This window comes from Elephas maximus, chromosome 5 (assembly GCF_024166365.1).
Source record: "Elephas maximus indicus isolate mEleMax1 chromosome 5, mEleMax1 primary haplotype, whole genome shotgun sequence".
Classification (NCBI taxonomy): Eukaryota; Metazoa; Chordata; class Mammalia; order Proboscidea; family Elephantidae; genus Elephas; species Elephas maximus.
In genome coordinates, this window is record NC_064823.1 from 94,579,863 (window position 1) to 94,606,086 (window position 26,224).

At 34.9% G+C, this 26,224-nt stretch overlaps 1 protein-coding gene across 7 annotated transcripts in view; it reads left to right on the forward strand.

Annotated features, from left to right (window-relative positions):
- The window catches only part of EPHA5 (EPH receptor A5), a 407,780-nt gene that overhangs the window by 370,676 nt on the left and 10,880 nt on the right, over positions 1-26,224 (forward strand). For all 7 annotated transcript variants that reach the window (XM_049886190.1, XM_049886191.1, XM_049886192.1 and 4 more), the window contains 4 exons: positions 6,587-6,648; positions 8,534-8,743; positions 9,897-10,046; positions 23,046-23,239. In XM_049886190.1, the coding sequence (XP_049742147.1) occupies positions 6,587-6,648; positions 8,534-8,743; positions 9,897-10,046; positions 23,046-23,239 (616 nt within the window). The remainder of the gene's footprint in view (positions 1-6,586; positions 6,649-8,533; positions 8,744-9,896; positions 10,047-23,045; positions 23,240-26,224) is intronic.

Consider the following 26,224-nt stretch of genomic DNA (forward strand, 5'->3'; position numbering starts at 1 on the left):
AATGGGTAAGAATTTGGGAGGAGCAAGACTGTAGTTGGTAATCAACAGTTCATTTATGGACCTGTTAACTTTGACATGACTGAACAAACCAAACGAAACCCATTTCTGCCGAGTCGATTCCGACACATAGCGACCCTATAATAGGACACAGTAAAACTGCCCAATAGGGTTTCCAACGAGTGCCTGGTGGATTCAAACTGCCGACCTTGTGGTTAGTAACCGCACCATTTAACCACTACACCACCAGGGTTTCCTGACTAGCACCATCCAATTATAGATGTTGGATTTACCTTTTGACTGGGAAGTATAAATGAAACTGCTTGAAGTATGAGTATGCTCAAATTTCATGTCTTTGATTTTACAAAAGAAAATCAAAATCTATGAATCAGTGATATATCATGATGGAAATAAATAACTTTACAACTGAAATAGAAACAAAAGTCAGCTCATTAATTTAGTACTTCTTTTTCTTTGTTAGGACATATGCAGGGCTTTAATAAATGTATATGATATAATTATTACAGATTAACAAATGCTCTTCTTGAAAATATTTAAGTACCAATCATCTGAAAAATAATTACAGAACTATAGAAACAGAAACCTTGTAGACTCATGCATTGACTATTAATAAATTACATGCTAATGCTATTTTAATATTTAAATGTTATTCAGGTTTCGAAATAGATCATTATTTAAGAGCTGTTTGTTTTGTATTTTCAAATATGTTGTATTTGAAATATATATTTACATATATTTTGTATCTAAGAACATATTCTATATAGTATACGACTATAATACATATTGATATATTTATGTTACAATTTATTATATGTAATAATATAGTCTATATATTATACATAATGTGTATATATATATAAATTTAAAAAAGAGCTGATGAAAAGTAGTAAAAAAGATTTAATTTTTTTTTTTAATATAAATAGAAGTGAAAATGAGACCTATGTAGGATAGCCAAAGATTTTGGAAGTTATTTAGTCTAGAACAATAAATATTAAAAGTTAGCATGTTAATTAGCATCAGACATACAAAGTTTCGTTATAAGTGAAGGCAACACATTTTATCTCCATGCGCCTCTTTTCATTATTTAATAAAATAAAGCTGTTAGATTGGATAGTTCTTAGATTCTTCACTCCCTCCAAAAAGTCTATAATTTCTGACTCCATAACTAGTTATTTATTTTTACTAATGTCATAACACTTCTATTTTATTTTTAATTTAAGAAATGAATATGTAATGAGAAAGTTTATGTGCATGCAAATAATCTGAAACAAAAGAGAATATAATAGAGAATTTGGAATTTCTACACATAGAGACATTTAGCATTTCCATGTTCCTGTCTTGTTTTCCAAAATTAAAAATTATATACAATTATAAATGATTTGTCCTAAAGTGTTAGACAACAAAATAGAATTAAAATATATGAGCACCTTTCTAAGTTTTAACTTGAGGTAGTTTGTTTTGTTTTTGTTTTGCTCTTTCAATAAACATTTTATATTTCTACTACAGGCACAGATCCTATTTTCTGGTTGACCACTAGCCATTAATAATTGCTTCACCATCTTTGAGTTATCCCACATTTCCCTTGGGGGAGAAATAAACGTTATTTCAAGCAGCTGCAAGTGTTAGTGTACTAAATGGAAACCAACCATTAGAGTGGTGTATATTTATAGATATTTGACTATTAACACCGACTTACTTTTATCATTTACAAGTCTTATACAGTGTTCCTACGAGAAACCCAATAACAATCATTTTCCAATAAATTATGGTGCTTCCAAATCAAATAGTCCCTCCTACCTCTAAAGTGGTACCATGTGCTTATTGATGTACAAATGGTTTCAAATGGCAGTCAATATGAAGGCCAGTAAGCCCACATGAAGCCGAAACTCCTGTGACATGGACTAGTCCATTGTTTCTGAAACTTGAATGTGACTCTGGGAATATTCTAAAATATCTAAAATGCAGAATCTATTTCAATAGATCTGATTGAAGCCACATATTTTTTATATTTATAACATGCTCCCATGTGATGTATGTGTAGGGTCCACACTAAGTAGCAAGGAAGGAATATATCAACATTCCCCAAAGTTTGTTTCACTTAATGTTTGTCCCTTGAGATATCTTTTGAAAAAGGATTCCATGAGCAGGTGTGGTGCACTTTATCCTGTTTTGGAGATTCCAGATGGGTAATTACAGCAAAAAAAAAAAAAATCACACAGTAAAGAAATCAAATAAATTTTCTATAACAAAATTTGTGAGACCATTTGACTCTACAGTGCCTACAGCATATATAATAATCATGTCAGGATAGAATATTAATTGAGAGAAGCTGAATTCATAACAGATCTACAATCATTGGTTAAGTGGTTAGGTATGCCACACCTATGATTACAAGTTTCATACACACACAAAAAGTAAATATTTGTGAAATTTTAAGGTAAAATTTTAAATTTAAAATGGATATTAAGAAATTATAGACATCACAGTATGGATAAAAGAAGTACCAGAATGATTAATAATAACTGCCTTATAGATCATTAAATTCTAAGTCTGTGATTATCAATAATAAATGTTAATATCAAAAATAATGTGTTTCTATTACTTCTCAGATTCTCCTTGGGTCATCAGAAGATAATATAAAGTAATATAAAAAATCTAGTCTGTGATTAATGTCATATTTTGACATGTTTTATGAGGTATTTTTATATGTATTGTTAATATGTTTTTAAAATTATTGGCATATCTATCCTTTGTCTATACTTCAAGCTGGACAATGGAAAATGGTTTGTACCATTTTATTGAATTTGCAAGGGTTAGAGCAAGCCACGTTAATTATTGCTCTGTCATTCTTGCAGGCTAGTAGTAAGTGAGAAAAAACACAAACCAAACTAAATGTGATTAACATTAAATGACTCAAGCATGAAAAAAAATTGAAAAATAATTGAATGGATCCTGAAGTGTCTTATTCTTATCAACAAAAGAAAATCATCCTTGTTTGCAAACATTCATTTTAATTGCCTTTCCCCACTTTCTGAAATATAAGAGATGTTTTAGTTTCTTTCCATAACATTTTTGTTTTTGACATTATGATCTACACTGTCATAAATAATCTGACTTTTAAAATTAGGAGATTCAAGCTACAAAATCTTTAGCATGAATACAAGATCTCCATCTCTCTAAAAAGTAATGACTTCTTCTTTCCAAATGTCTACTCTTTAGTGTTAATAAGTTTTCTGAGCAATGCATTTTATTTAGAGAATAAACATTTCTTCTAAATTCAGAGAATTTTGGGTTGAATTTAATAAAACTAAACCAAGAAAGAAATGCTTTTACATGGGAATTCTAATCGATTTCTGCTCACTATGCCTTGGAGAGGAGGGATAAATACTTGCCAGTGACCCATAGCTGTACAAAGTAAGTCTAAAAAGTGAAAGAGTGTGTCAAAAAGAAGAAATTCTAGAAAAGAGAAAACACTATAGTGTTGTTAGGAGAAATATAGGGAGAGCCCTAAAAACATAAAGAACTTGTGATAAAGTAGATAATGATATACATAAAAAAAAAATTATAAAATCTCTTTTCTTATAAGGGTATCTGCTTATGTGATTTGAGCTGAGAGGTGCCAGTTAAAGAAATCTGATGTGGGTTTCTGCTGGAACTTAGGTCTTCCAATGCTTTATGACAACTCCTTCCATGGATTTCTGTAAGTGAAGGGAGAGATCAGGTAGAATCAGAATAAAAAAGCAACACAGGAAGATTGGGATAAGCCTAAAATCCTTATCACAGACTGATACCAGAAAATCTAGATCTCTTTCTAGTTCAGTCATGGCTGATGTCTAGCAAGCACATACTCTTTTGCCTGTAATAGATCTAAAATTATTGAAATACTTGTATACCGTGGTAAAAAGTTGGTGCCAGATTTGCCCACATGCCCCGTTTATATGCTTGTTCAGCTCCCTCCCTGGATACTTCTGACATCCTGAAATCCAACAACCAAACCCATTGCCATCGAGTTGTTTCCTACTCATAACAACCCTATAAAGGGGTAATGCCTGGTATAGACTGTGCTCCAGAGTCCTACTCCAGTACTAGGGTTGGCATAAATTCTGACATGCACTATGTACCCATCAACAAAAGTTGAAATGGGCTCAGAGATATGAACATCAAACCAAAAGGGCCCAAAGCAAAATTTTGTCTTTTTCACAGTTTGTCTGAAGCCCATTAAAATAGGTGTGACAATATAATTAAAATAAAGTTTAAATTGGAAGCATTTCTCTCTTCATTAGTTATACTACAGAGGAAAAATATCTCTTTAAAAAAAAAAGAAAAAAAAAACTGTGCGGTCAGAGCCCTTTACAAATACAATCCAAATCACTATTTTTGCCTTTAAAAAAAAATTAATAACTAAGGAGTTGCATTTCTATCCACTTTTAAAATCAGCATTCTTCATCTCATTTTCTGTCACTTTCTCATTAAGAAAGAAAAAAGTCCAGAGTTCCAGCTATATTTGAACTTGATGGGCTCTTTCATGACAAGATGCCTTGGCATATGCTACTCCCTCTGCCTGGAATATCTGTCACCTCTTATTATACCAGCGACCCCTCCACTCTTCAAGGTTCAAATCAAAGGACATCTCCAGTGCATAATGTCTGCATGTACAATGCCTTGTCTGATGCAAGCACCGACAAATATGTGTCAAATGACTTATTTTACATAAAGTTTTTTTTAAGTTTTCTGAACTTTAAAGAGGACGAGAGAAACGTGCCTGCCTTTGTATTTGTCACATTTCATTAAAAGAATGTTATCTCTAAAGTAGTTTAGATTGAGAGAATTATTATAAATGAGAAATTAGACTCTCCTATCTTATTAAAAATTTTTTTTTTTATCTTATTATTCTACACAGTGAGCTTTAAGGTATCTTGGAATGAAAAAAGTCCTTTTTCTTTTCAGTTATATCTTTTTCATACGTAAATAATCTAACTTTCTACCTTTATGTCTGCATTCCTGGTATTGTGGTACATATAAATATTCCAGCTCTAATTCACTGACCTGAATTAATCACTTCTCAAGTAAAATGCAGACACTCTTCAGGATACTGCCATTAACTTAATTATAATGCATTTGATGATTATATAGGCTTTGCTTTCCTTCATAATACAGAAAGTTAATAACAGTGTAAGAGTTATTTTGTTGTCATAAGGTCCGCTTGCCTTATCTCAGATTGGTTTAAATTTTATGTATTATATTACTATTAAAGAGTAAAAAGGAGTGTGTTAAAGTGCAGTGGAGAAATAAAGCTAGCAACCATGTTTTAGATATTTTCTGATATGGCAATGATTTCTGACCTCTTATTTTTCATTTTGTATCACATACCGATTAGGTGCAAAGTGTCATAATTTCATGGAGAATAATATTCTTTTAGCTTACACCTAGCAAGAAAGATAGTTCACAGAAACAAATTTGATAAAGTTTATAAAACAATAATAAAACCAAAATCCACAGCTGTGGAATCAGTTCCAACTCATAGTGACCCTTTAGGGCAGAGTAGAACTGCCCCATAGGGTTCCCAAGGCTGTAAATCTTTATGGAAGCAGACTGCCACATCTTTCTTTCTTGGAGTGGATGGTGGGTTCGAACTGCTAGCCTTTTGGTTAGCAACCGAGCACTTTACCCACTGTGCCCCCAGGGCTCCTCTAAAATGATAATAGTTAACTCTTACATAGCAAATTGCAAGTGATAGGCAATATTCTAAGTGTTTTGCAGATATATATGCCTTGGTGGAAACTCCTGTGACCCCCTTTTACAGATGAGAAAACTGGGTTACAGAAATGATAATTGGCTTTCTCAATACCAGGTGATTGACCTGGGATTCAAAGTCAAGCAGCGTGGCTCCAGAGTTTGCCCAGCTAACCTCTAAACACTCTAGGCTGTACTTATGTGTCAGGCATGAAAAGAAGATCCGTTTCAGAGGAACGATGATTGCAAGAAAACTTTCGATGCAAGGGAAATTAGTACAGTGTTTTGAAGAGTAAAAAAAAAAAAGAGTTAATAGAGATTGTTCATGGTGAAGAGGGAGAATGGAGGAAGTCTTTAGGAGGGGAGTTACAGGAACATAGAGATAAAGATAGAGAAGTGAAACACAAATTTAAAAGATTAAAAACAGGCCGTTTAGGCTGGATAGGAGTTTTCATTTAGATTAGTGAGAAAGATGGATATGTTTGCAGTGCCTTGCTGGATATTACTTCACACATTATCTACTACCTCTATGAAAATGGAATTCACCCTTAAACTCATTTTCTACCTAAATTGATCCTTGTACTGGCAACTGTGTTTATTTTTTGTATCTTAGGTGTCATCTCTTTTATTATTCTTGTGATACTCTTCTCATTGACCTCATCCATTACACTGGGTAAGGTTTTATTATATAAAGAGTTAATTTGCAACTCAAAGAGGACTTCGTTTAATGAATAAAAATAATTTGGACAGCAATAAAAATTCCCAGGTAAACTTTACCTAGATAAGAATGCAGTGTCAAAGAGCAGCAGCTTATCTCACCGTGTTTTCTTTTCAGGTAAACCCGTAATGATAGTGACAGAATATATGGAGAATGGCTCTTTAGATACATTTTTAAAGGTAAGATTTGTGATTAATTTAATTATTCTAAGTGTTATTTATATATTGACCTTAATGTTGAAGATGACATTAAGCCACTTGAAAGATAAAGGTTTAAATAGAATAGAAATATCTGAAATCAGAATAATTATACTGCAATGATTCATTTTGATTTGAATTTTTTTCCTTTCATAAAACTTATACAAGGCGTCACCTTGAGTCAGAATTGACTTGATGGCATTTTGTTTGTTTGTTTTACACTTTTAATTCCCAAAAGGAAGGAAAGAAGGAAGGAAGGGAGGATGGCTGGAAACTAAATGAAACAGGAAAGGCAAGGTGTGGAGAGGAAAGGGGAAGGAAGGAGAGGGAAGGACAGGAGAGAAGAGGAGAGGGGAGGTGAGGAGAGGAAAAAAGAAATAAATGTTTAAAAGCACTTAACTTCCTCAAAGTACATGGTAACAGGCAGAGCAAGGAAAAATGTCCAAAGAATCCATGCAAATAATCTCCATCAGTGAAACAGTGGGGATCTGTGGCGTTCTAAGCTCTCATACCTCATCTACAGGCCAGCCACTACTTACTTTCAGGATTTTTTTTTTTTTTTTAATGCAAGTCTCCCAATTTTAAATGTTAACAATTTATTTTATTTGTAAATATGTTGTGCTAAACAATGAACATACTTGCAGATCTGATTAAAAGTATAAGCTGGCAGTTTGTAACTTTCAATATACCCCACCACCCACTTACTGCCATCAAGTCGATGCAGATTCATAGCGAGCTCATAGGACAAAGTAGAACCGCCCCATAGGGTTCCCAAGGCTGTAACTCTTTAGGACAGAGGCAGACTGCCACATCTTTCTCCCTCGGAGGAGCTGGTGGCTTCAAACCCCCAGCCTTTTCCTTAGCAGCTGAGTGATTTAACCACTGTACTAGCAGTGCTCCTTACTTCCAATATAAATGAAAAAAAAAAAAAAAACTGTTGCTATGGAGTCAATTCCAACTCATAGCAACCCTATGGGACAGAGTAGAACTGCCCCATAGTGTTCCCAAGAAGTGGCTGGTGGATTTCAACTGCTGACCTTTCGGTTACCAGCCAAGTTCTTAACCACTACACCACCAGGGCTCCATAACTTTCAATATAAGGACTATTATTATCGATTAGGGACATTCATAGGACAATGGCATTGATGACAATTATATGACCAGCTTGTGCAATGGATTTGATGGTAATCTACTCATAAGGGGAACTTTTTTCCTTCAATTTCCAGCCTCTACTATATTCTGTTCACAAATTTTCTATCCACATCTCTAAGTCCTTACATCTATTAAAGTCACATCATTCCTTTATTTCAAAATAACTGGCATGTGAGCTGTATTCTATGTGACTGCAGTACATTCTTGGCCTTTGGCCAAGACACAACATTCCAAAGAAATGCAAACATTGCTCAGTCATCTCCCTTCCATCTACTGTGCAGGAACTCCCTTATTTTCTCTTATGTCCACTGGCCATTTCATCTCTACCTCAACATCCCTATCCAACTAAAAAAAAAAAAAAAAAAAACTAGCTTCTTTCAATTCACTTCAAAAATGTGCAGGCACTAGGGTGGAGTGAAGAACACACTCCTCTGATGGCTCAGAATAAAAGAGTTACAAAACAGTAAAGGGCAACATAATGAGATGTTTGACAAAGGCTTTCAAAGCCTTTATCAGCTGTGACCAGGCAGAGGACTGATAAACTTTACCAAGTTAACTATATTTTTTGGAACTGTTTCCATTTTCCTTCAGATAAAAATTGCATATGAATTTTGATGGGGTGACAGTATTCATTTGGGAATTGAAGGAAGATCCTTTGATATTTTCTCCCAGTGATGGATGTTACTAGATTAATATTTCTACACTGTCTTTACAGAAAAACGATGGGCAGTTCACTGTAATTCAGCTGGTTGGCATGCTGAGAGGCATCGCTGCTGGAATGAGGTACCTTTCTGACATGGGCTACGTGCATAGAGACCTTGCTGCCAGAAACATCTTAATCAACAGTAACCTTGTGTGCAAAGTGTCTGACTTTGGACTTTCCAGGGTACTGGAAGACGACCCTGAGGCAGCCTACACCACGAGGGTAAGATCTAACAGAATGCATTTCTGAAGCACTAGACGAGAGGAATTTAATTTTTAAAGATTTTTAAGGAAACACCAAAAAGGGCATTCTTCTGATAAAACCAGGGAGAGAGAGAACATCAAAAGCCCAGATAATTCTCCTTGTTATTTTTCAGTAAAGTGAGACATTAATAAAGTTTTAAATGTAAAAGAAAAAAGTTTGTTTCCTAAATAGCAATTTAAGTCCCATTTTTTTCTAATATGTGATTCAATGTATTTCCTTCCTATAAAATGGGACACTTATGTTAATCGCTTTACAAGAAAATATTCCAAACCTGCACGCCCCCCTCTTTCTCTATAATACGTATTTTCTTATGGATGAACAATTTGGATATATATGCCTGCTTTTAAAAATTAAGAGAAAAAAAAAATCTTTACCCCAAAAAAGCAACAGGAAAAAAGTTTCTTTTGTGAATTTTGAGAAAATCTATATACTAATTACCAAGTTAAAAAAAAAAAAATTTATAATGTAGATTCCCCTCATAATCCAATTTCAGTCATTTGTAAGTTGACTGAATTAAATAAGATACCTACGTCTTTGATAAAACAGTGTAACCAACCAAACCAAAAAAAAAAAAAAGCTAAAGGAAGAGAAAAGCAAATCTAAAAGAGAAAACATCACGTCAGGGGTAAAGTGTGGCTTTAAGTGTTTAAGATATCTGATTTCATGTTTGTCTTATTAACTGTTACATTTCTTAGGATTGCATCTAGCAACCTAGACTTACAATTCCTGTATTAAAGGGGGCAGGGGGCACCCAAGGAATCTGACTCCTTTACTCTCTGTTAGAAAGTCATGAAACTATACCTTATTGATTTGCTTGACTGCCTGCTTTCCCCTACTTTGGTCTGCCATCCTGAGTACCATAATTGAGATGTAGGTCCTGTGTGTGCTCCGGTAGTCAAACAGAATTTAAACTAGAAACCTTCAGGACTGCCAATTAGTAGTCAGTCTACAAGTGCTTATGGGCTAAGATACATGAAAAGAGCCTACGTCCTGTCAAATAGATTCACTTAAAAATGCTTCATCTCCTTCTAGATCTCTTCAGTGAGGCAGCAGTATCCCTAGATAACATTTGAAGTATGAGGGAATTTTAAAAATTCCTTTTCTACTTTAGGGAGGCAAGATTCCAATCCGGTGGACTGCCCCAGAAGCCATAGCTTTTCGGAAGTTTACCTCTGCCAGTGATGTCTGGAGCTACGGAATAGTGATGTGGGAGGTTGTGTCTTATGGCGAGAGACCCTACTGGGAGATGACCAATCAAGATGTGAGTATGGAACTACTCCCAACTTTGGAACAAAATGCTTTGCTCTCTGAGTTGAGAGACTTATAATGCTTTTCATTTCTGAAAATGACAGCTGCTTAAAAAAAAAAAAAAAAATGAAATGCTTTGTTTACCCTCTGATCTGTTTTGCTGTTGTTGAAATATCCTTTATGCAGAAGCTCAAAATGACTTAGTAAAAAAGAAAATAAGTTATGGTTATATAAAAACTCAGTCCCTTGCCAGACAGTTGTAACTGTACTGTAGTGATGTTTCACTCAATTTATGTCAGTATCATTTTCAAAAATGAAGAAAGAGCCATCAAAGAATGAACACTGACAGGTAAATTTTTTTTATTTGCATTTGATAAGGCAGCTAATGCTCTAAAACAAAAGGATGAATGATATTGATTTAATAGTGGGTGCTCCTAGAGAATAAAAAGAAATAATCTGTTTCTTTAAATTTAAAAACGTAAAAAGTGTTGTATTCTTTATTTAATTTGAGAAAAAAAATGGGATGGTTTACCCACAATGGAAAAATAATTTTTGCTTAGAATAATAGAATCCTAGAATTAAAAACCCAGTAACCCAGTGCCATAAAAATAATCTTCTATTGAAGTTCAGAATGTTTATTATGTGATGACTGACACATGGCTCTCTAGTCTTTGCTTTTGTAATTTCATTGTTACTACTCAATACGGCCCTTTCCATTTTGGATCACATTGAAATTTTATATACATATTTTTAAATTGTAACTACAACAATTATAAAAACAGCTATCATTTATTGAGCCCTTGAGCCCTTACTGTGTACTATTCTCTCTCTTTAGAGCTTTACCTGCTAATATCTCATTACTTCTTTACAAAACCAGTCAATTGAACAGTTTTATCTCATTACAGTACTGAACTGAATCAGATTTATTTTTTTCCTCCAATTATTTCTGTCAACCATGACTTATAAAGTCCCCCTCTCCAGTGCCTTCTGGAGTTTCTAGATAGATTCTATAGTTCTTTAACCAAATATTGTTGAAACAACCATTCCATTCCAGTGATTAAGACCTTCAAATATAAAAATTCTAGTCCAGTGTAAATCAAAGTCAACCTCATATGCATTTCAAAGTGTTCTACATAACCATTGAGCCATCCTGACCATTGGTACCCAAACTGGGAAGGAAGAAAGGTCAGAATTTTTACTTCTCTTTCTCTGCCAAGGAGCCCTGATGGCACAGTGGTTAAGAGCTCAGCTGCTAACCAAAACGTCAGCAGTTTGAATCCACCAGCCGCTCTTTGGAAACCCTATGGAGCAGTTCTGCTCTGTCCTATAAGTTTGCTATGAGTTGGAATCGACTTGATGGCAAAGGGTTTGGTTTTGGTTTTTCTCTGCCAAAGTCTGCATCATGATTTTTCAGAATTGACATGGATGAAGAGGTATAAAAGAAGGGCCAAGATTATGTATATAATGTTGGGCTGTTGATGCCCCTTATTTGGCAGACACTCAAACTCCAATTGAGTGCTGAGGTGCATGCCTGAGCTTTTCCAAAGACCCTTGAAGAAGGCCTCTTCCTTGCATAATCCTCTAAGGATTATGCAAGTCAGTCATACTCCAACTGACTTCCCACTGTTCATCTCACTTGCTGCCAGTCTCCCACCTCACAATCCCTTACTGTAGCATACATCTGCCTACTTTACCAGAGGGGAGCGCATCCTTGCTGGATGCTCATCTGGTGTTCCCTCTTTTTGGATTACTATCTCAGGCTGCTGCATCCAGGTGAGAAGCCAGCACAAGATTCTGTTTTCAGGGTCACACATCAACTTTTCCAAGAATCATTTCATAACATTCTGTATTGATTGCAAGAGCAAGCTGGGTTTATAAGTTCCTGCTTCTCAGCAGGACAATGAGACGCCAGTCAGAGGTGTACTGAGGGGGAGGAAAGAAAGAGGCACTTGCCCCTGGGTGAAAGTCCAAGGGAGCACCAGACTAGGCTGGGAATGACATTTTGAGGTATCACAAGTATGAAAGGCACCTGACAAAGGCAGCTGGACAAAAGGAAGAAAGGTGTTTCTACTGATTTCTCACTGCTATCAACATCTATTAATCTTGAAATTGAGGGGGTTCGATTTAGAGATTGCCCCTAGGTGCTCAAATTGGGGGGGAGGGTGCAATTTAGAGATTGCTGCTGTGCTCTGTTACCCTCCCTATGCCCCTGATGTCAGTCTCCCTTCTTTTTATCACCCAAAATTACTACATTTGTTTCTTTTTCTACTCCCCTCACTTGACTTGGGGAATATTGCTAATTTGCGCTTTTCTAAATTTGTGGGATCAGAATATCTATTGTCTGCAGTTTTACAATTTTAGGGGTAGGACTACAGGAAAAGCACCATTCAATTCTTGTTATATATAAACCATCTCATCAGAGAAATGTATTATTATTCCTTTTTTAAGGTAAAGAAACAGACTTCAAAAAAAAAAAAAAAACTAATTCATTGCCGTCGAGTCAATTCTGACTCATAGCAACCCTATAGGACAGAGTAGAACTGCCCCATAGGGTTTCCAAGGAATGTCTCGTGGATTCAAACTGTCAACCTTTTGGTTAGTAGCCAAACTCTTAACCACTATGCCACCAGTGTTTCCAGCTGAGACTTAGAGAGGCTAAATGATGTGCTTAAGGTCACAGAAATAATAAAAAGTAGACCAGACATTTCAAACTTATTATCCAATTCCAAAATTTTTGTCCTTAACCTACCGCCTCCAGTTGAACTAATTTCTACCTCCTTGCTTTCATTTCTAATCAGTGATCTTAGATCAGACTCCTGACTGAATATAAAACACTCAGTTGTATAGACAATGATTACCTCTGAATCAATCTAGTCTAGACTAAGACCAGTATTTAATACTTTCTGTCATTCTTAAATAAATGCCAAAATGCTAACATAGCCTACTGATCACTACATGGTCCAGCTTTGAACTTACCTCGCCTTATTTCGATGTCATTATTTCCTTTAATTTTTGTGAAAGTGTGTTATTCTCTTCTGTCATCCAGTCTTCATAAACTGGTTCCTACCATGTGTTTACTTCACCCATGGAAAACATGCATCCCTTATTTGCCCAGTTAACTCCTACTCACACTTGAGTATTTAAAATCCTGAATCTGTCATTGATAAAATTATTATTCCATGAGTCAGAATCAACTCCATGGCAACTAACAACAACAGTAACAACTGTTTAACAGTTCATCCACATTACTGGCAATTATGCCTGATTTAGTTCTATCTGCCACAAATAAAGTTACAGATATAGCAGACGTATCCAGTGCCAAGAGAGATCTCTGTGATCCAAAGTGAATGTTCATAAGCCTTTCTGTTGTTCTTGACTGGGTTTTCCATGTTCCTGAAGTTCGGCTGAGCTACACTGGTATGCCTTGGCTATGTCCCATGTGTCTCTCATCTTCTTCTTGAAACCAGCAACCTAGCCCAGACATGTTCTCATTGCAGTGGCTGAAGGTCAAGAGCAAACCTGATTGCACCTCAACCTGTAAACACCAAACAAAAAAAAAAAAACAAACCCAGTGCCGTCGAGTCGATTCCGACTCATAGCGGCCCTATGGGACAGAGTAGACCTGCTCCATAGATTTTCCAAGGAGCGCCTGGCAGATTCAAACCCCAGCCCTTCGGTTAGCAGCCGTAGCACTTAACCACTGTGTCACCAGGGTTTCCTGTAACAAGTCTGCTAAAATCCCATTGGCCAATCCCGTAGTGAGAGGGTTGGTCCAATCACTCTGTTCGCAGTGGGTGGGCTCTACAAAGTTAGGCTGAGAAAGGCTTGAAAACAGGGAGGTGTGAAGAAGTGGGGCAAACCAAACGATTTAACATAGTTTACATAATTATTTCCAATTTTTCTATCTTATGTGTGTTTTCATTTATTTGATGCTTAATAGTTATTTTGGCATTGTAGCATCATCCAATCTTACTCAAATACATGCTTTCTTTGTTGTTTGTATTATTCCTTTTAATTTTTTTTTCCTGATTTTAGTCATTTGGTTTAAGAGTCTTGATACTCTTTCAGATAACTTTATTTCAATCCATTTAGAAAAACACAAAGGAGAGCTGATGTAATATTTCCAGAAAGTTATAAAAATAAACATTAATATTTTGGCTTTGACTAGATTTTCTAAGCCTAAATGAGGTTTAGAGAAAATGATTGTACAATTACATGCTCTTTCTAAAATGTCTTCTTTTAATGCAGTGTCCAATGCATGCTTTGTTGTTTTCTCAGCAAGCACTAAATTTGATATATCCCAATTTCTAACCCAATTTGTATCCAAGAAACCTGACAGATCTACTGTATTCAAAGTTCAGGATCATTGAATATCTCTTTAGGAAAAACTCTCAGAGAGCAAAGTAGAAGGACTGATTTGGTAGTTTCAAATGATATACCCCATAATCTCTACATTCCAGATGCTATCTGATTTTAAAAGGGCTTTTTGACACTGTGAAAATGTTACAATATCAAGACATGCAGGGTAACCTAAATCTCTCAGAGGAGACCTTCCTCTGTGTCAGGGGGACAGAATGCAGCAATAGGTTTCTTTTGATTTAGGATTGCCTTTGCCATCAGAGAGAAAAACCATAACAGCACATAACAAATATAAATTAGAATGACTAAGATGATTTTCGGTAAATAACATACCATGAACTTTAATTCAAGCTTGGGAAGCCAAGATAATATTCTGTAGTCAGTAGAAACCTATTTACTGAAAACAAACCTTTTAAATATCAACTGTTTTCAGAACATAAAATATAAACCAAAATAAGATTTCATTTCATTGCGTTTTTATTTTTAGTGGCAATGTCTTTCTGCCATATGTATTGGGAAATGTATGAATATATAGACGTGTACTAGAAACATAGATTACAAACTTTTGAAAACTCATTTAAGTAATTTGTTTTTCAAACTTCCCATTTTAGAGTTTATTGTCCATTCTTTTAGGCAGTCTGTTTTCAGTGATTTTATTTTTATTCTGAAAATTATAATCTTATAATTTTATTAATATTTCTGTTGGCCTAGATCCTACTTGTAAGGCAATAAGAACATTTGACTCTAATTGGATGTTAACCTTCTTTTTACTAGTTGTGCCTCTCTTCTTTCTATTCTTGGTTTCGATTTCTGACGGAATATATCTTTTTTTTTCACTTACATTGCTGTAATGTTTTAATGCAAAACCAGGAGTCAGCATGTAATAACTAAAATTGGATTGTGAAGGCCTTAGTTCTCATCTAAATATTGCAAATTTCTAAGATTTTACAGTGATCAAATCGTTCAGCTTTTTAGCCTTAGTCTTGTTGTTATTAGGTGCCGTCAAGTCAATTTCAATTCATAGCAACCCCATGTGACAGAGTAGAACTTCCCCATAGAGTCTTCTAGGTTGTGCTCTTTCTAGAAGCACATTCTCAGGCCTTTCTCCTGTGGAGTCACAGGATGGGTTCAAACCACCAACCTTTAAGTTAGCAGGAGAGCACTTAACTGTTGGGCTACTATGCTCCTTAGTCTTAGGTGTAATAACTTTTAAAATTAGTATGTTGGATCAAAAACTATTGGTTTTCTATCGATAATGCTGCCTTTGGTGTAAGTTACTATTTTAGGAACTTGTGCCCTCATAAGTCTTACCTATTTTGAAAAAGTGATAGTAATGAAATATCAGTACTTCAATGCAAAATTCATATAACTGTTTATCAAAAAAGCACACAATAAAAAACTTGTCTTGAAGGCCAGGTAGCTTTGGTGCCATAATTCTTAGTTTCCACAACTAGAAAGGGAAAGGACTTGAGTAGAGGATTTCTAAGATCTCTTTAATCCCTGGAACACTATTGATCTAAGTTTGAGATAAAATATCTTTCAAAACTACCAAAAAAGGAAAGCAATCTTAGGAAAAACTGGTATATCTGAAACTAATTCCATGGATCATAAATCACTTTGATGAATATGTTAAACTTTCGTTATTTCTAGGAGACTCCTATAGAGACAAAACAACTCTTACTTGTGAGTTGTCAAGTATATACCTTTAATACAGGCTTTCAGTGCTTAGGTAGATCTTAATTCATCAAAACAAACAGCTAATACTACAATTGTCCCTGTCTTAGTCATCTAACCCAGTGCGGTCAGTCGATTTAGTGCTGCTATAACTGCTTTCTTGGTGGTATGAGGTCCCCATGTCTCTCTGCTCTCTTTTATATCTCAAAAGAGATGGGCTTAAGACATTAATCTTGCAGATCTCATAAATATAACTGCCACTAATCCATCTCATTACATCATTGTGATAGGATTTACAACACAGGGATATCACATCAGATGACAAAATGGTTGACAATCATACAATACTGGGAATCATGACCTAGCCAAGTTGACAGGTATTTTGGAGGGACACAATTCAATCCATGACAGACCAAAAAAAATTTCTGCCCCTCAGATATTCAGCCTACTACATGTTCACCTCTTCTGATTAAGAACGTATCTTTCTAGAAGGGAACCCTGATGGCGTAATGGTTAATTACTATGGCTGCTAACCAAGAGGTCGGCAGTTCAAATCTGCCATCTGCTCCTTGGAAACTCTATGGGGCAGTTCTACTCTGTCCTATAGGGTCGCTATGAGTCGGAATCAACTCGACGGCAGTGAGTTTTGGTTTTAGTCTTTCTACAATAAAAAAAATGCTTGTTTAAATTCTGGGTAAGATTTTTCTTAAGGTGCAAATCAATCCCATTCCATGGGGTATTATTCATGCCTCTTCCAAATTATTTTCTTGAGAGTTAATTATTTCTAATTCCAATGGTGTGATTCAGCACAGTGATGGAAAGAGCGTATATTTGCATGCCAGAAAGACTCAAATTTGAATCCTACTACTGCCACTTTCGGTTGTGGAAACACGGGTCATAATTTATCTCTGGAACCTCAAATGCTCCTTCTGTAAAATGTGTATAATAGTTCTTATTTTGCAGATCTGTAGTAAGGGTAAATTTAGATAATATATGTGCAACCTGCATCATAGTGTCTACTATATAATTCATGAGTTAGTCTGGGCCCTCCAAGAAGCCTATCCCAAGAGGAAATTAGGGATAGAAGAATATTATTAGGGAAAATGATTATAAGGAAAAACATGGAGGGAACGGGGTAAGCTAGGAGAGATGATACTGATCTGATTCCAGGTACAGAAGAGATAGAGGAAGGAAGTGCAGTTCTAAGAGAGTTTGTCACGGCTGTCAGGGCATCCTCAAGCCAATGTTGCTTGTCATAGGAATCCTTTACTGTACAAATGAGCTTCGGTCATGTCTCTGTCTTGCTCAATCATTGGCTGGGAACAACCTGTGAAAAGCATGGCATTGGAACACATGTGTTGATGGATTTTAGAGCATAGAAGCTAGGATCGTTAGTCAATTATGGCCCCAGCAGTTGGAGATCTGAGAAACAAATTTTCATGGCCAGCATGATCCATCTCTTTTGCAGCACAGGTCTACTTCTCCACACACATTCAGGGAGCTTCTCCATGCTTCTGTGTGCTTATATTCTTGAGGAAAAACTCAGAAGAGGGAAGTTATGGGACAAACTACACACCCTGTAGTTCCAGTTGATTTCATGACTGCAACTGTTCCTAATTATCTCCCTCCCCACTATCCATTCTAAATTCCCTTCACCCTCACCTATCACCTTGGCAGATCATGTTGACTTAGCGGATGGTATTAACCAATCCTTCATTCCTGGGGGCAAGCATTTTCAGGCCAGGGTTGTTACAAAGTAGTAACAAAAGCACCCCGAGTGGATCACCTGGGTTCCATATGGATTTCTCCCTGGCCTCACTGTTTAAATTCAGTACAGTCAATTGCTGCTATTCAATACTAATTGCTCTTAATATTATCATAGAAGCTCCTCTTCTCTTCTGCTGGTCCCTGGACACAAGTAGTCCAAAGTACTCTGTTGGCAGCTATCTCTCTAAGTTTGATGGGCCCCTTATTGTGTCCCGGGGTAAGAGTCATTGGGAATGCAGTGCAATATAAAAGTCTCTGACTTATTACATATAGTGCATCCTGAAGAATGGCACTCAGTACTTTCAGAGTGTTGCTCATAATTGGTGCTTCAGTGCCCTTTAGAAGGCGTTTCCAAAGTCTATCAGGTCAGCTGCTTCTAGATTGTGAACTATGTGCAGCCATATGCTGGTGCTAGTTCATACAAGCTCACACATTTTCAGAAGATTTTTACCTGGTTGACATCATGTTGGGAGCTTACATTTGGCATGCAGAGGCTATTTATACTACGTAAATCAGAAAGTGCTATAAATCTCTTTTCTCTCCCAGGACAGTTAATTTTAAATATTTACCAGCACATCATTGAGTATATGATACTCTCACCCGTTCTTCACTGTAAAGTGGGTACCCTGATTGAGTAATATGCTCTGTGGAATTCTGTGATTGTGGGTCAAGTATTCCCTAAACCCCAACGAGGAGTTATAACTGAGGTCCTGTGGGAAACAAAGGCAAGCCCATACCCAGAATAGTTATATATACCTGGAAGAAGAATCAATCACAGATCTTTGCTTAATAGAAGGGGCTCAATATAATCAACTTGCTACCAAGTGAATAGTGCCATACTAGGGGAGTCAGTGTTGGGCTTTATGTTTTAGAAAGAGAGACAATGTGGTTTAAATTGTGTTGCTACTAATTTACATGGCATTCCATGAATATACATAGCTTATAATAATATTTCAGATGTAGCACATCTGAAGTGGTGCCAGATTGTCTGCAAAAATTATGGCTGCCTTTTTCTTGTTTTTTTTCTTTGACCATTTAAACCACCTAGATTAACAAATGTGATATCAGTAGGGAGGTCAATTGAGATTGTGATTCCCTTAATTGTACGTTATAAATGTTTTGGTAAAACGAACAGTTTAAATTGTACTTTGGTAGATTTCCAACATTTCAGCCATCACTGGACTGCTAGTGACATTCATTTCTTCCCTGAAACTATGAAGGATATTATAGTTAAAAATGAAGAATTATACTTTAAAATTTCTAAATATGAAGTTATAATTCCAAAACTTTTTTAAAGATAAATTCTAAAGAGGAATATAGAATTAGATTTAATGACCTTATTTGCTAGGCCAATTCTAAGTTAACTTAGAGACAAGGAATTATGATTCTAAATATAAAATTACTTGAAAATAAAACTGATTAAGTGAAATATACTATAAATAACTTCTCATAATAATAGTGTGTTAGTTTATTTCAAAACTATTAATTATCTTTATTCATTTCAAAGCCACATATAAACAGTGGCTGCTCATAGGAAGATAATATTAAAAACATAGGTATTGAAAAAAGCAAAATGGTAATAATTGATAACAGCTTTGCAGAAAAAGCAACTTATGAAATGTAAAAAAAAAACATATCAGGTTTTAAATATATAAGAATCATTGCTTTCACTGCATAGTCAAAGTATTTCATGATTTAAACTATTCATATTACCACTTTTTATTTTAGTCTATATAATACTAAAGAGAATATCCACTCTTCTTATCAGCATTGGGGAGTTCTATAATAAGCAAACTAATAAAATGAATTTCTGTTAACGTATAGTCCAAATCGTACTATTTTATCTTTTACTATTCATTTGTTTGCTCCCTAGTGAGTACAAACATTTTCTCAAAATTTATTTGGTACATTCTTTATTCTTTCACAAATCTTTGATTAGCATCTATTACTCATTTATCTGTTGATGTCATATTATTTAATTTCTCAATATGCCTGAGTTTTTATTACATAAGATAGGTTAACCATACGTTATAATTGTTGAAAATACTTTTTTCTTTGATTCGCCTTTTAATAGTTTATATTGCTTTTGAGTTAAGTAAGTTAACTATGGTGGTAGATTGCTTCTGGTTAACTAATTTTTTATCTGACCATTTATTTTCAGAGTCCTTGAATACCTATTATTTCTTGCCTGTACCTTAACTGCTGGTGTTTTTCAGGAATTTTTATTTTATGTTCTTCCCAGGGTGATATAAACTATACCCGGCTTTAAGCTGTGACCAAGTGCTGATGACCCTCACATTTATATTATGTCTCTAAAGAGGAATATAGAATTAGATTTAATGACCTAATTTCCTAGGCCAATTCTAAGTTAACTTAGAGACAAGGAATTATGATTCTAAATATAAAATTACTTGAACATAAAACTGATTAAGTGATATATACTATAAATAACTTCTCATAATAAAAATGTGTTAGTTTATTTCAAAACTATTAATTATCTTTAAACATTTCCTAGCCACATATAAATTTATCCAGTTTCGTGAAAGTTGCCACCTGGATGTTCCTCACTCACCCCAAATAAAAGAAGCCCCACGTGATACCTGTCAACATCCTCTACCCCAGTAAATGTGCTTACTGGAAGTTAACAGCAGCAATCATCCAGTATGATAGGCTTGAACTTGTTTTATTTCAAATGCTTTCTCTCCTCTACCTCTACCTCTAAGTTATAAATGTCTCTTAAATCTGCCATTTCCTCTTTTTTTCCATCTGCCATTGCATTTGTTCAGATTCCCATTCTTTTATCAGAGACTAGCTTCTTTCAAATACTTCAAAATTATCTTCGTAAATTTTCTATTCTAATAGTTATATTTATCTTCCACTTATCAAATCAACTCTAATGTATTTGTAGAAAAATATAATTAAGTTTAATTATTTAATAAAATATTCACAATAAGGTTTTGAGAAATATGTTCACTGTGACTGGTTTTTGGTATTACTAATATTTAAATTTTAATAATTGAATAAAATATGTATTATGTTCATTAGCATAAATAAATCTGTTCTGGAATTATCTATCTTTATGGTAGCATTGATTTTACAAATGTTCATGATAAAATAACCTGACAATTAGACTAATACTTCATAGGTGTGTGGTTATATTTAAAATCAACGACATTTGTAATGCCTGTGCTACTTGATAGTCATTCTAAATTCCTGACAGAAATCAGCAGATGATAATAAACAGCCAGACTTTGACATTATTAAATGATACATGAGACAGTTATGCTAATTTAGCCTTTGACTTCTCCATCATTTACCATCTAAACATCTCTTTTGAAATAAAATTGCAGCCCTATTACTTAAAAAAAAAAAAAAATGGCTCTGAACCTATTTTTTTTATTAAAAAGATATTAACTTTTCAGAGAAATCACTAGAAAATTTAATCTCTATTTGATTCCAGAATGCAAGTATAAATAAAACAGGAACTTTGTATTTTTATGTCAGTTAATTTTACAAATCACTCTTCGCTAAGATTTTAAATAAAAAGTGATTATCATTTATATTTAAAATATGTGAAGAAAGCCCGTCTTTTAACGTTGTAATAGTATAGTCATTGTGATAGTATACACACACACACATATGTATAAAACCAAACCTGTTGCCGGTGAGTCAATTCCAACTCATAGCGACCCTATAGGACAGAGCAGAACTGCTCCCTAGGGTTTCCAAGCAGCACTTGGTGGATTCGAACTGCCGACCTTTTGGTTAGCAGCCATAGCTCTTAACCACGGTGCCACCAGTGCATGGTGCACATATATATGTGTGTGTGTGTGTGTTGTTAGGTGCCTCGAGTTAGTTCCGACTCATAGCAACCCTATATACAACAGAATGATGAAACACTGCCCAATCCTGTGCCATCGCCACAATGCTTGCTATGTTCGAGTCCATGTTGCAGCCACGGGGTCAGTCCATTTCACTGAGGGTCTCCCTCTGTTTCTTGGATCCTCTACCAAGCATGACGTCCTTCTCCAGGTACTTATCTCTCCAGATAACATGTCCAAAGTACAGGAGATTAAGTCTCACCATCCTCACTTCCAAAGAGCACTCTGGCTGTATTTCTTCTAAGACAGACTTGTTTGTTCTCTGGCAATCCATGGTATATTTAATATTCTTCACCAACACCATAATTCAAACACATCAGTCTTCCTTATTCAATGTCCAGATTTCACATGCATACAAGGCAATTGAAAATAACATGTTTTGGGTCAGGCATACTTTAGTCCTTAAAGTGACATCTGTGCTTTTTAACACTTTTAAAGGGGTCTTTTGCAACAGATTTGCCCAATTCAATATGTAGTTTGATTTTTAGACTGCTATATCCATGGACACTGATTGTGGATCCAAATAAAATGAAATCCTTGACTTCAACATTTTTTCCATTTATCATGAGGTCGCATCTTGGTCCAGTGTGAGGGTTTTTGTTTTCTTTATGTTAAGGTGTAATCCATACCGAAGGCTGTAGTCTTTGATCTTTATCAGTAAGTGGTTCAAGTCCTTTTCATTTTCAGCAAGCAAGGTTGTGTTATCTGCAAATTGAAGGTTGTTAATGTCTTCCACCAATCCTGATGCCACGTTTTTCTTCATATAGTCCAGCTTCTCTGATTATTTGCTCAGAATACAGATTGAATAAGTATGTGAAAGGATACAACTCTGTTTCGTTCTGTTGTTGGAAACAACTTGACGACACCTAAAAACAACATATACATACACACATATACGTGTATATATATATATATATATATATATATATATATATACCAAAAAAAAAAAAACCATTGCCATCTAGTTGATTCTGGTTTATAGTGACCATATAGGATAGAGCAGAACTGCCCCATTGTGTTTCCAAGGTGATAAATCTTTACAGAAGCAGACTGTCACATTCCTCTGTTGTGCTGCTGATGGATTTGAACTGCTGACCTTTTAGTTAGCAGTGGAGTGCTTAACCTCTGCACCACCAGTGCTCCTCATGTATATATTACATGTATATAAATATTGTTTTATTTTTCAGTGAATAATAATGACTGAGGATTTTAGAGATCATAAAATGATGGTTGTTATTTGTGAGGGTAAGAATAGAGAGGGTGAAAATTATACCATGGAAATTTCTCAAGCTACTGTATGCTTCATACAGGTTCTGTTTTGCTTCATACAGGTAATTAAAGCAGTAGAAGAAGGTTACCGTCTGCCAAGCCCCATGGACTGTCCTGCTGCCCTCTACCAATTAATGCTGGATTGCTGGCAGAAAGATCGAAATAGCAGGCCCAAGTTTGAGGAAATAGTCAACATGTTGGACAAGCTGATACGTAACCCAAGTAGCTTGAAGACGCTGGTTAATGCATCAAGCAGGTAAAAAGGCCAACCTGAGAGATTGTCCTGAATGTAACTAATTCAGATTGATGCCACAAATATTTTTCAATAACATAACCATTCTGTATTTTTAACCTGTTAATCTAAAGGACATTATTTGAATATAATTTTTGAATAACATTACTTTCTTATAATGAACGGTATATAGCAGTGACATATTTTAAACCAGAGATCTCTAACAGTAATTACTCTTTGATGTCTTTAGAATTCATTTTAGTGTCTGTCACAGCTGATGAACATTGTCAACCCCTTTAGGGACACTTTTTCTCTTCTACAGTTGTACACAGATATTTGGTTAATCATTTTGAGTGAAATTTGATCAAAACTTACAACTCTGATAAATGAGTGTGCTTGTGGAGAAAATTTGCATGAGCAAATGAACATACTTTTAGTTTTCTGAATGAGACACGAATGTATTTAAATATTGCTGCATATTTGTGAAGTATGCTTTTCCATTTAATCTGAAAAATTATAGAATTTTCTCAAAAAATGAACCCATCTTATTCAGTACTTGAAAATTCACTGTATTTTAGACTGTTTTCTATTTTTATAAGAAGTAGCATCATGAAGATGACTGAATCGTCTATCTATTATGATGAAATCAATGAGAAATATTTTGTTGATAAAGTTATAGAAGTTCTGTGATTCCGATGTACCATTTGTTTATAAGATAAAAAGTCATTTTAAATACAAATGAGGAATGAAACTTCAGTTCTGTTCAGGCATTGTTAAGTTTCTGTGTAGCAACTGGAGAATGCAGCTTATTAGCAATTATTTCTCATGTTGTTTCCTAAATATCTGCTTTTAAATGATTTATTGTCATGTAAAATATGAACTTATTCTCTTGTCTACTTGCTTAATTATGTTGTGTAAGATGTCACATATTCACTTGAGAAAAGGAAAGTCATAAAAGCAATTTTTTTTAATGTTCTGTTTTTAATGTACATCAGCTTCATTATCACTACAGTTTGATAGCACTGAAATTTTGAAAGAAATTTTATATTTTATTATAGGCTGTATATTGTACTCAGTTTACTAGAATGGAAATAAACGTATAGGGTTTCATTTAAACAGATTTGGCTTTAAGACTATACCACTCACTACTCATCCTTGTTTCAGTCATCTACCCATATCACTTCTAGGTATCAGTCACTGGCTCACTGTCTATCTCTCTCCAGCCCTACCATGTCAAAAGTCTTGGTGATTTCAGTATCCTTATAGATAATATTCCAATATCTTTCAAGTGCTGAATAAGACTGATTCATTTTTGATAGGATAATTCTGTAATTTTTTAGATTAAAGATTTCTTGAAATCTTACCCTCCAATTATTTTATTCTTTACCTGTTTTTTTTTTTTTTTTTTTTTTTTTACCCTGTCTTGGACTCTCTTTTCTGTGGTTATAGTCCTTGCTGTTACCTGAAACTGCAGCATGTTCATAATCCCAACTTTAAGATCCTACTGTCCATCTGCTGCCTCCTACTTTTCCATCTCCAACAACTTTTTGACACTATTGGGACTTGAAGTCCTTTGGTTTTGCTATTTTTTCACAATCTCTCACTTGACTGCACCCCTAACTCACTTTAGATTAAGTTGCGTGGCCATTCATTGTCATAAACTCCCTTCAGTGTCTACCAAACTAGCTTGGGAAATCACAACCCTCTTTAAATCCAGTTCTTCACCTACTCCTAACTCCTTGTCTGCACCCCCACAAAGAAACATAGGTGAAAAAAGCACAAGTCTTACTGGTTTTACAATAGCCTCCTTGCTGTTCTAGAACATGCCAAGTACAATCTCATTTCAGTCTTTAACAATTGCTATTTCCTCTGCCTGGAAAGTACTTCCTCCTCTGTCATTTCCTTCAGTTCTTTACTCAAATGTCATCTCCTTAATGAGGCCACTGTGTTTATGAGAGCAATTCTTCTCCTGGCCTTTATAACCCTCCTTCCTCTATCTAATACATTACATTTCTTTATTCACTTATTTTGCTTACTGCCTGATGCCCCCATGGTAAGTTCAAATGTAAGCTCCATGAGGAAGGTTTTTGTCTTTTTTATAGCTGCTGTATTCCAAGTACCTAGTATGCATAAATGACATTGGGCTTGTGAACCAATTCGTTGAAGCAACACATACAAAGTACATTAAAATTTTACTAGTTTATATATATATATATATATATATATATATATATATATATATAACTGTGTTCATTGGATTAGTTCACTGCTGTTTCCAAAATTAGCTTTCTTATTCATTATAAAATTATACATGTTTACTGTAAAAATAAATGGAGGAAGTAAAATAATAACAACTAAAAAGAGAAAATTACCTATATTTATCTTCCAAAGACAGTTGTTAACAATATTTTCATATATTCTTCTAGATATTTTTCCTTGTATGCATTTGCAGTTCTTTTTGTTTTGTTTTTATCACATTTGAAATTATACATGCACAATATTTTGTTACCAGCCACATTTACTCAAAATACTCTCTATGTATCTTTTAAAGTCAATATATGTGGATCATCATTCTTATTTGGTGACAAATGCTACAAGATATTCATTTATTCATTCAGCAAATATGTATTCATCTACTGTGTCATGCTTTCGGCTAGGTGCTAAGTATATCTGAGACACTGTTGGGGAAGAAAGATATTGAATGAAATGAAAAGCTTAAAAAAATAGTTTTGTTTCGCTTTGGGGAAAGGGTGAAAGTAGGAGTCAGGAGGACAATTAGTAGGCTAGCATAGTTTTGCTGGTGGGGCAAGATGGTGTCTTAAACTGAGATGGAGAGAAGCGGTCAGATGTGCAGTATATCTGAAATAAAATGGATAGAAGATACAGTAATAGATTGGATGAGGAGATTGAAGGCAAGGAAGTGGTAGGCTGTTGTTTCATGTGCTAAAATGAAGAGCGCTTCAGGAGGAGTTGGATGTGGAGAAGATGAGGAGTATGAGTTTGGACATG